The sequence below is a fragment of the Perognathus longimembris genome, chromosome 14, assembly GCF_023159225.1.
Source record: "Perognathus longimembris pacificus isolate PPM17 chromosome 14, ASM2315922v1, whole genome shotgun sequence".
NCBI classification, from domain to species: Eukaryota; Metazoa; Chordata; class Mammalia; order Rodentia; family Heteromyidae; genus Perognathus; species Perognathus longimembris.
In genome coordinates this window covers 55,924,974-55,936,268 of record NC_063174.1, presented here as the reverse complement: position 1 = coordinate 55,936,268, position 11,295 = coordinate 55,924,974, and the positions used below count along the sequence as shown (strand labels likewise).

Here is an 11,295-nt window from a genome sequence, read left to right as displayed (position 1 = left end):
ATGTGCAGGACGGAGAAGGCCTCAGTCTTGCCATTCTTCCATTAGACCTGGCCCCTGCTCTGAATGTGGGCTAGCCCAGGGCTGCTGGACTCAGGAGCTGGGTGCTTAAGCCAAATCCACAGGAGTGAGGCTCAGGGGCAGAAGAGGCGTGCAGAGCACGGCCGGGACTTGGGAACAGACACATCCACGCTCCGGACAGGGAGGGGTCAGGACTCACTTTCTCTGTGGTCTTACCTACGCTGTGTTTTCTTGGCTGTCCAGTGGGAGGGGCCCCAGTTGAGAAAGGTCATGGGGGGCTGCATGGTTTACCACATGCAGGTGGATTCAGCATCCACACATGGGCTGCATTTTAGAGGCTCAACTTGATCAAGGCACATCCAGCCTAATAGCTAGTGGCTGACATACAGTGTCTGCCTAGCTCCAGGATTTTCCTGCCGGGCCATCTGCCTCTCCTTTGTCCTGCTCAGACTGAAATCAGTCCCCTATCTGCCCCTCTGTCATGACCTTCTCTGTCTTATATTCTGGCCAGTTGATCCCAGCATAATCTTCCCTCTGTTATGAGTTCCTTTCTCCCCTCCCCTACCCCTTCCCCTCCCTGTATTTTTTCCTTCCTTCCTTCCTTCCTTCCTTCCTTCCTTCCTTCCTTCCTTCCTTCCTTCCTCTATTCTTTCTTTCTTTCTTTCTTTTTCTTTCCCCCTCTCTCTTTCTATTTCTTTCTTCTCTCTCTGGTTCTTTCTCTGTTCTCTCTCTCTCTCTCTCTCTCTCTCTCTCTCTCTCTCTCTCTCTCTCTCTGCTTTGACACCTGATGCTTTCACTAATTGGCTAACATTCTACCAACTGAACCACCACTCCAACCCCAGTGGATGGGTTATTTCTTTTCTTTCCTTGTTTTTTAGGTCTGAGACTTGGACACAAACTTGGTATCTGACGCTTTCACTCACTGGCTAGCACTCTACCAACTGGGCCACGACTCCCATTCCTGTTGGGAACTTCTTGAGGGCTGGAGAACGGACTGGCTGGCCAGAGGATCCTAGTGGCAGGAAGATGGGGCTCATGGGACAGAAGGCACAAGGTCAGATTACCACAGGGGTCCCGCCTGCTCTGGTCACTGTGAGTGTCTCAGCTCACAGTGGATTGAGGGAGATTCTTTTCCAGAGTTGGGGCTGGGTGGGAGGTCTGGGGCCTGGGTAGGCCAGAGACACAGAGGAGATACCCAGGAGAGCAAGTTCTTTGTGCAGGGGAAAGGAGCAATGCGAAATTGAGTGACTGCAGCCATCTCCCAGGCCCAGGACACTGGAAAATCATGGGTCACAGGAAGAGGTTGGAATGGCCCCAAACATGAAGCCATAGCCTGAGGTCCCGGGGAGGAGTGGTGGTGGTGGTGGTGGTGGTGCAGGGCTGGATAACCTGAACCAGGAGAGACTTCGCCTCTGTGGGTGAATCACTGCGGCCGCCTGGGCAGCACAAAAGCCGTCAGCCTGGGCAGCCCTGAGCACCCCCAAATGGTCACAAGATGCAGCAACAACATCTCATCTTGCCCCTAGAACTTGGAAGATGGGCCTTGCTGAGCCCCAGGCGTGGGGATGAAAGCCACGCCCAAGATGGAAGAAGCCACGCCCACCAGGCACTAGAGCCACGCCCACTAGGAAGTAGAGTCTCACCCTCTAGGCACCTACATGCTACTGGTTCCCCAGGCTCTGGGAGCTAGGAAGAATGTGGAGGACACCCCCAGGAAGACATTGAAAGCACACGGCCTTCTGCATGTTTAAATTCCGTGATCTTTTATTTGGCAGTCGCTTGGTTGCATTGAGGAAGAAAAAGAAAAGCACATTTTGAGTGTGTCTGTGATGGTGTTTCCACAGAGGAGCTGGCGGGGGGTGGGGGCACCCTGAATGTGGGGACACTATGCCACAGGCTGGGGGGACTGGTTGGAATGATACAGAAAAAGGAAGACACCCATGGGGACAGCTCGTCTGTCTGTTTCTCTCTCTTTTTCTTGGCCAGCATGAGGTAAGAATCTCTGCTATACTTCAGTCTTCAGGGGAAGAACCCCATGAATTTCCAGATTGCTCCTCCATCCTCCCCCAAGTGGGGATAACATCTACAGATAGCAATGACTAACTCTATGGCCTTGGGGATAGTACAGGTGTCTCTGTGCCGCCATTTTCTCAGCTGTGAGTGGATGAGTAATAACTTCTAGGTCAGAGCCCATCACAGCGTCTCAATGAATCATCTCCAGGTGGCTGGAGGAGGATGTCTAGTAGTACTCCATGGTGAGAGATGAGGACCACTGTTGAGGCTGGAGGGCACAGCTTTCAGTGCCCAGATGTGTGCTCATTACTCCTAGGCTCCCACGTGTGTTCTGATGCAAAGTTCAGAGGGCATTGGTCAGGTGAAGTCCTTCTATGAACCCAGAAATAGCCACTGGGAACCACCTGGAGAAGCTGGGGTGGGGTGGTGGACAGAAGGGGGGGTCCTGAAATCTGGTTCTCAGCAGCCTCAGAAATGAAAGATCCAGGAGGTCTAGAGCTCCAGCAAGAGGCCAAGGGTGATACAACCTGGGGAACTGGAGGGGAAATCCTGAACTCACACCAAGGCACCAGGTGGCCCCAGAGTTCGGAAGGGGCTTAGAGCAACAGAGTCCCATCTCAGTGCTGGACCTGAGATCCAGGTGGATTTGACTTTGTGCTCATGTGGACCCGACCAGGCTGCTGAAGCTGACGGCAGAAAGGACCAGAGCTTGGGTTGGGACTGAGCTGCTCCTGTGGTGGGGACAGTGGCTTTGCGGGAGAGACAGACACAGAGTAAATAGGGGGGTCAGGATGGAGGGGCACAGGAACAGTGTCCAGGCCCAGGGTGAGGGTTAACTGTGGCCAGAGCCCCAGGTGGAGCCATGTGGTTGTCACAGAGTCACTGCCACCTCCCCAGTGTGGCCCTGGCCACTGGGCTCATGCAACGTGGGCTGCACACACAGGCCTGCGTGTTGCATGTGTAGCCCTGCTCCTCAGTGAAAGCCCACAGCTCAGTTAGGAGCTCTGTGACTGACTGGGGTTGGCCACTTTGCCTAGAAAGAGAATGGTGTCACTGGTTTTGTCGTAGATGTTCATCAGAAAGGGCCTGTCGTATTGTAGAATTGTTGGGTTCAGCCTTCCAGACACAGTCATGCTTTTCATTCCGTGGGCGGCCGCGGCTTCAGTGCCTTCCTCTGCCACATCAAGCAGAGCGCGGTGCACCACCTGTGGGGACACCAGAGTGTTACTGATGACAGCCAGGGGTGCAGGAGGAGGCAGCTGGCCCGCGGACCCCCAGGGGACACCCCTGTGCCAAGCGTCACCCACTGGCCTGTCTCCTTGTTCTTCCTCCCTCCACCAGCTGGCTGCTTGTGCCGTCTGAGATGCACAGGCAGAAGAGATTCCCTCAGAGCCACAGGGGTGAAGGCGAGGCGCCCTGACCACGGTCTTCTGTGTCTGAGTCCAGAAAATGCCCTGCCCCTAAAGTTCACTGCTGTGAGGAGGGGCAGGGGCAGAACCAGGTATTTTTCTGTCAGCAGCTTCCACCTTGAAGCTGCCAAGCCTGTGCTGGCCAGGGGCAGCGCGCCTGCTCCAGCCACTAGGGGGAGCTCCGCCATGTGGCATGGGACAAGGCTCTGCATGCTGGGAGCAGCTAGGCACTCCCTTCTCTTTTCCACAGGTCTAAGCCTGGGCTCAGGGACCCTGGATGTTGGGGTTGCAGTGGAGTGTTGCAGTATTGCTCCTTTGTTCTCAGTGACATGCTTGTAGAAATGCAGTTAGAGGTTCTCCCCCCCCCCCCCCCATGCCTTCTTCCAGGCTCTCGGCATACAATATTTACTCTACGATTCTGGTCACTTCTACCTTTGAACTCTACTTCCTCATTGGGTCCTGGGTCCTAGCCAGGAATTCTTGCCCTAAACAAGAGGAGAGGGGAAGGCCTGTGTCCTCACAGTGGAGCGTGCCTGGTGCCTGCAGCTGTTCAAGGCCAAGGCCAGGCTCTTTCCCATGCTGGGCTTCTGGAGGGGCATCCAGTTACAAGGCAGTGGGGTGGGGGAGAGGGCCGCTGGCATTGCATTATGGCAGGAGGAGGAGCAGGGCAAGGGGCTGGCTGTCCTGGGGGTGGGCATGCCCAGGGTGGGTGACTGCTTATGGGGAAGTGGAAGTGTCTGTCCACATTCACCAGTCCCCTCCCCAAGTGCTCACTGGCCCATTCAAGCCCAGGCATGGTGCATGAACGGCTGGAAGCTGACCACTCACTTGGGTGACCTCCAGTTGCTGACGTGTTGTGATTCCTGACAGGTCACCCTGTGTGGAGAAGGCTTCCCTGATGCCCATCTGGGGAAGAATTTTCTGCAGGTCACAGCTGCCAGAGATGGAAAACTTGGGCATGTAGAGCTCATTTATGAACCTGGAGAGGAAGACGACAGCTGAACACCACATCGTAGCACCCCCTGTCTCACAGCGTGGGCTGTGTGTGATCCTCCACTGTCACCCACTTCTTCTGGTGAGGACCTCATCCCTTACCCTTCTTTCATTCCCTTCTTTACCCATTAATTGTTTGGCAATGTATGTGAGTACCCGTGCCAAGCAATGTTCCAGGGTGGTGCTGGTGCTCTGCCTCGGTCTGCTGTAGGCTTTCCTGCATCTTAGCTCAGCAGAGGGGCCTTTTGTCTACCACAAACCAGGCAGCAGGATATAAGGGCAGGCACACACCTACCTACCCTACAGACAACTGAGAGGCTTTCAGCAGGAGGCAGTGGATGGGTCTGGGCAGGGACCACAGTGAAGACTTGAAGGTCTTGCGGGGCCACCAGGGAGGCTAGCTGTGCTGGAAAAGGGCTGGGGGTCTGAAACCACCCACCATAGTTTTCTGTGAGCCACCTCTGCCCTCGCTCAGCACTGGGCCTGCTTCTGCTAAGATGCTGAGGCTGGGCGACCAGCAGCAAGTTCTTGGGGAACAAGGCGGCATCCTCCCGAGTGAGGTGTTACCTTCTGTCTTGTTTCTGTTCCCCTTAAGTGCTCAAGTCACCTTCTGCCTCGACATAGGGTTGCCGAATAGGAGGAGGTTAAGTCTCCTATGGAGGTGGGAGCAGTACCTCCTCCCATTCACTGATTTGTACAATGAGCAGCATTTACTGAGTGCACTTCGGGCTCTGCAGGTGCAGACACAGCCCCTGGTCATTTGTAGATGGAAGGCATCTGGGACTTCACTTCACTTCTCCACTCAGAATGTTTCCTTGAACCTTGCTCTGTGGTCCTACGTGGAGATGAAGGGAGGGGAGAGTCTAGAGGGAGAAAATGGAGGAATGGGCTGGGACCACAGATCCTGGGGTCTTCTGGGAGTCATGAGATGCGCAGACATCTGAGCAGTGGCTGGGGTCTTCGGTGATTACAGACCTAGGCCCTTGTCTTGATGGTTTATGAAGAGCCGTCCACATCCATTACTTCCCAGAATTCCAATGAACACCTTTAAGAACCAGGACCGCAGGGCCATTACCTCCTTCCTTTGGAGAAGGAGGGTGGGTCACAGACAAGAGAGGCAGTGATGTTTCCTTGGCTCCCACTGCAGAGCCTGGGCGCAGAATGTCTTCCCTGTGTTACTTTCCTCCAATATTAGCATGGCTCTTTGGCCTGGCTTGTCTTAGATTTATCCAGGATTTCACCCCTACTCATACATTAGGGTGCCTCCTGAAATGCTGCCCCCAGGGGCTCTGCCTGAGCACCTGGCTCCCCCTGACTGTCCTCTCATGCCCCATGAGTGCCCCCACAAACTGGTCTCCAACACGTAACCAGGAGATCCCCTTACAACAGCGTCCGGATCCATCACTCCTGGAAAACCCCAGAGGAGGAAGGCCAGGGATTTCCAGGGGTCTCCATGGCTCTGCATGGCCCTGACCTCTACTCTGTCCCCTCTCTTCCTGGACTGCAGCTATCTGCCAGAGGGGTACAAACAAACATGCTGGGCTTCCTGGCTTTACAGGCTTTGTGCTGGCTGTTCCCTGGTTTGGGACCCCTTTCCCAACTCCCATGGGACTCTGTCACCTCTCCTCACCTTTGGCTTGTGAACTCTTGCACATCACCTAGCAGCTGTGCTCTGACACAATTACAAACTCCCTCCAGGTCCAGCTCCAGCCTGCCGGACACTTGGACCTTCCCAACTCTCACCTTCTAATTTGCCAAATGCTTTACTGACTTACGTTTGTCTTTATCTTTCTCTCAGTCTCTTCTCTCAATTATAATATAAGCTACTGAAGGCAGGAATTACAAAATGGTGTGCTATTTTCTCTAATATAATGTTATGATCTAAATCAATGTCTAGCACATAGTATTTCATTTTGTGTGTATTTAGCTCAAGGTCATTGCTCTACCACTTGAGCTACAGCTCCACTTCTAACTTTTTGGTAGTTAATTGGGAATAAGAATCTCATCGCTTTTCTTGCCTAGGCTGGGTTTGAATCATGATCCTCATATCTCAACCTCTTGAATTGTCAGGATTACAAGCATGAGCCAGCATTGCATGGTTTAGTAGCTGTTTAAATAATCACTCAGCTAATGCAGAATTGAAAAGAATAGGTCGTGGATGAACAGAATGGTGCATCTGTGCAGCGCTGATTCTTGGAGCCTGAGTCACTTTGCCTTCAAATGAGCAAAGGGCTCCATCTCCTTCTGCCTTTACCCACACATGTGGGCTGGGATTGCCTTGGAAATTGCTCATGAACTTAGAATATGCTAGCAGCCATGAGAGCCTCGTCTCTTGTTCTGTCTGATGTCATAAACTAAGAAAACCTATCAGGCCAGGCAACAGAGGGAAAATAACCCCAGATTCCTCTCGTCCCTGTGTGACTTTCCCAGCCCTGAGCATCAGACATGGCCGGGCCCTGAGATGAGTCCCGCAGTCTCAGCGAGCTGGGAATTAGGGGAGCCTGCTGGTGGGGCAAACGCACCTGGGCTTCAGGTTGTTCCTCCACCGGGCCAGGGTCTCAGGGAGCAGCTCAGCTTCCACCGGCTGCATTTTGCCCCTGTCGGGAAGGATGAGGAGGGCGCTGGCGTTGCCTAAGTACTTCAGCTCCACCACGGTGCAGGACAGCGCTTCGTCCCGCAAGTAGGGTACGGTCAGGTCCTCAGCCTTCATCATGGGCACCTGCACGGAGCGGCTCTTGCTCAGGTAGAACCTGGACTCAATGGTATCGTCGGGGTCAAAGGGTGTCTCCCACTTGGCTGCAGGCAAACAATTGATCAGAGACCATGAGAGAGCTTTCATGGTCTGGCTTCAGAGCAATGCTGGCCCCCAGCTGTCTACAGCCACCCACAGTTCCTCCTAGCGGGGAGCCCTGGCTGGGTTAGGAGAAATACTTGGGCTAATGGAAAGGCCCTTGGGGTTCGGGAGAGATCCACAAATCTAGCATGGAAAGAGGACTGTGAAAGTATGACATGGTTATTGGTGCTAAATGAGAAGTGAGTAGGAATCTGCGGGGTCAGGAGTGGATGAAAGACTAGGGGTTTAGAGAAAGTGGGGGGCAGGGGAGGAGTCAGGACAACAGAAGGTGCTTGAGGTTGGGGCAAGTGGGGAAGCCTTAGTTCTGGAAAATGAAGTAAGTAATTATGAGTCCCAGACACTGCTCTATGCAGAAAGACAGACTGAGCTCTACCTGTAAATTGGTGCGGGGACGGTAACGAAACCCTGGGAGTTCCCTGTGGCCTCCCGGGCCATTCTACTCCAGGCGGCTGTGGGCCCAGCCAGGCCCTGTCCTCTCCTAACTCCAGCCCTGCTCCCTCTGCACTGTGCTCTCCATGACTGGCTGGGTTTCCTGTCTGTAACCTAAGACCCTCCCATCTTTCTGCTCTGGGCCATCCCCGGTTCAGCCCCAGACCCAACGCCAGCCATGGCACAGTGCGGTTGGGTTTTCATCTCAGCCTCTGGGCTCTCCACATGGCTTCGTGATCTGGGGAAATCACATGGGTGTTGCTCCTGGGGTCTCAGAATGGGCTCTTGTCTCCACCACCTGTGGGCCCACAGCATGGCAGGCTCAGCCCTCTGCTTTCTCCCTCCTCCCCCGTCAGTCCTCCTCCCCCAGGACTGGGTCACAGGCACTGTCCTTCAGGCTGAAGTTTGCACTGCACCCCCAGGCGGTTGAGGTGGGCATTGCTGGGTTGCTATCAGTGTGATCAGAATCCAGGGTGCACAGAACATGGAGTCTGCTCGTCCCAGAGGCTCTTCCCCAGGTGGGGCCCTGCCAGAGAAGCGCCAGGTTGTAGAACTTCAGGGTGGCCAGGCTTCCTATGGGCCTCCTTATGTTTCCCCTGGGAGATGGCCCCTGTACCCCAGCTGGATCCCTTCCAGAGACATAGCCGTCTCCCCAGCAGTGACACGCCCGTTCCAGCATGTGCAGGCAGGGGCATCCAGGCTTGCCCTGTTAGTGGACACTCTTGGAAAGGATATGGATCTCACCCAGTTGGAGGGATTTACAAGGAGGGCTGGTGCCTGCTGTGTTCTGGGAAAATTTAGATCAGAGTCTTGGTTAGTGAGGTGACTCAATGCTGCCGCCAGGCACCACAACCCCCATGAAGACAGCTAAAGTGTGGGCGGAGCCTGGGGCCTGTGTCACCCCAACCCCAGCACTTCCTGTCCAGGGCACACGGATCACCCTGAGAGCTCAGAACTCTGTTTCCTCCCGACCCCAGCACAGGCGCTCACCTTTCAAGAAGATGTAATTCACCAGAATCAGGGCCGTGTCCGGGTCCACGTTGTGGATCAGGTCTACGATCTTCCCGTGGGTCTCATTCCTGATGAAGTCATTGATGAGCTGCTCAGCGGCTGCCGGCTGCTCAAAGTCGGGGTGGGGGGGGACAACCTGGGCCGCGTACAGGGCGCGCGCATCGTCCAGGAACGAGGCCAGCACCTCCAGCTGCTCTCGGGTGAACATGGCGTTGGCCATGCTGAGCTGCAGCTGCTCGCCGGGCTGGTTGAGTGTGCGCACGAGGTGCTGGAAGCCCCGGTGGATGTCGGCCACGCGGCTCTGTGTGGGGCTGAACTTCAGGCCTTTCACGATCTCTGCCAGGGTGGTTCCTCGGGCCCCCAGGCCCAGCAAGGCCACGCTGGTGGAGATGCTCACGGGGGAGAAGATGATGTTATCATCAGTATTCGTTTCCAGCATCAGCTTGTAGAGGTCCAAGGAAAATTTGGAGTTGCTAGAGACAAAGCTTCTGCGCCTGCCCGCCTGCATAGCCCTGTCCTGCTCCGCCCGGAATGGGCTCTCCTCATCCACTGTGCCACCGGGGTGGCAGCACACAGCCACCAAGAGCCCCAGAACCAGGGCCAGCGCCATTCTCTTCATTCTGGAAAGAGAGAAGCCTTCAAGCTTGGGAGGAGCAGCTGGTGCCCTCAGCCGCCATCTGCTACCGCCTCCCACTCTGCCTGCATTTTGACCCTGCACCCTCTGTTGGCTGTGTGATCTCCCAGGGAAGGTTCTGGAAGGTGCTGACGTGGTTATTCAACAGGTCCTGTGTTTCTTTCTACCAAGGATCAAAATGATATCATTGCTAGTGTGTGTGTGTGTGTGTGTGTGTGTGTGTGTGGTGTATAGTGGAGGAGCCTGGCAGGCAGAGTCAAGGGAAAAGATTAGAAAGGAGGAAGCTGTTTTTCTTTGTCCTTTCCCTGTCTTCAGAGCAGTCCGAGAGCACTGCACACTTGCCGGGCTCTCCATGAATGGCAGGGCTTAGGCCAGGCCAGGCCAGGCCAGTGCCTAAATGTAGTGCAGATTATTTGAGGGCAGCACACATGCATGCTTAGGCTAGACCTGGAGCTCTGATAGTTCTGGAAATGTGTATTGATTTGCAGTTGGTATAAAGACCCAGCAGCTGTGGAATATTCTTTCCAGGCCTCCAGGTTTGGGTGTGGTCATTTTTTCCACCTTCAGGCTGGAAAGGCCTTCAGGTGAGGAGAAAGCAGAGCGCATATGTGGGGGGAAGGATCAGACAATCCCCCAGGGCCTCGGGTCCCCCTTCTTGAAGCATGTCCTGTGCTCAGGTGACACAAGTGATGCAGGTGGCTGGCTCCCCAAGGCGTCCCCTAGAGTCGCCTCCTTCCACATGAGACTGGAGCTGTGCACAAGTGACCCGAGTGCAAAGCCTGTCACTAGCAACAGAGTTCCTCCCTGTCAGCCTCTGCCAGCTCTGTCCTGGCCTTCAGAGGAGAAGGGAGGGGGGGAAAGGAAGGAGATGAGGAGACAGGGAGCAGGAAGAGAGAGGAAGGAGGGCGTGAGGAGAAAGTTGAGGGAGAAAGAGGAGGAAGGGCCAAGGAGGAATGGGGGAGAGTGAGGAGGGGAGAGGAGAAGGGAGGAGCAATTAGAGGGGAGATGGGGCAAAGGGAAAAGGAGAGAAGAGGAGGGAGAGAGGAAGAGGGAGAGAGAGGGAGAGGGCGGGAGAGACAGAGAAGGGGGGAAGAGGAAAAAAGGAAGAGGAGCAGGGGTGAGAGGCCTGGTTTCCTGGAAGTCCTTTCTAGAACCCCGGGGACAGTGGTGGCCTGGTTGTCTCTAGTGTTTGTTTCCTCTCTGTGGCAACCACTGCTTTAGGAATAGGTTCAACAATACTATTTTCCCCTCTGTTCATTTCAGTTCTCCACACTGGAGGTCTGGCTCTATTGGTGAGTACTCTCTCTCTCTCTCTCTCTCTCTCTCTCTCTCTCTCTCTCTCTCTCTCTCTTTCTCTCTCTCTCTCTGTCTCTGTTTATGGCTGATCGGAAAGTCTGGTGAGAACTGGGACCCCCACCCCACTGATGCACTTCCCATGGGAATCCCCAACCCACTGTGGGCCTTTTGAAGTCTGCCCCAGTGGCCCATTTCCACAACCCCCCTCCTGACAGAGGCCCCAGTGCCAGGCCGGGGCGTGGCAGCTCCTCTCTCCTTCCAGTGATGCACACAGAGCCCACAGGCGCCATCATCCCGCCCTGCCCCCTCTGCAGGTGTGCACACCTCTATCTGGACCGACCCTCTCCAACCTCTCCCACAACTGTCCCGACTCCCACCCTGCAGCCCTGGGCTCGGTTCCTAGACTCCCACCCTCAACAAGTCCTGGGTTCCAGACCTCAGCCAGCGCCACCCAGCAGCCACGGGGCCTTCACTCCCAGGGACAAACCTCAGCGTTGCCTGCGCAGAGCTGCTGTCCAGAGCGAGATCGTCACCCAGCCGCAGTGCATGAGTTTCTGGACTGATTCCTAATGGCTATTTATGCGTGTGAAGACGTCCTCCTCCTGCTTAGGAAATGCTGGCTGGGACAATCGATGGCT

General features: G+C 55.1%; 1 protein-coding gene across 1 annotated transcript; it reads right to left on the bottom strand.

The window, feature by feature from the left end:
* Nucleotides 1–2,525: 2,525 nt before the first annotated feature.
* Nucleotides 2,526–9,136, bottom strand: LOC125363550 (serine protease inhibitor 2.1-like). Its single transcript, XM_048362844.1, has 4 exons — nucleotides 8,707–9,136; nucleotides 6,956–7,229; nucleotides 4,269–4,419; nucleotides 2,526–3,236 (listed from the first exon to the last, which is right to left on the bottom strand). Exons 1-4 carry the CDS (start codon nucleotides 8,945–8,947, stop codon nucleotides 3,027–3,029), a joined length of 876 nt encoding a protein of 291 aa, XP_048218801.1. The 5' UTR covers nucleotides 8,948–9,136; the 3' UTR covers nucleotides 2,526–3,026.
* Nucleotides 9,137–11,295: the final 2,159 nt, after the last annotated feature.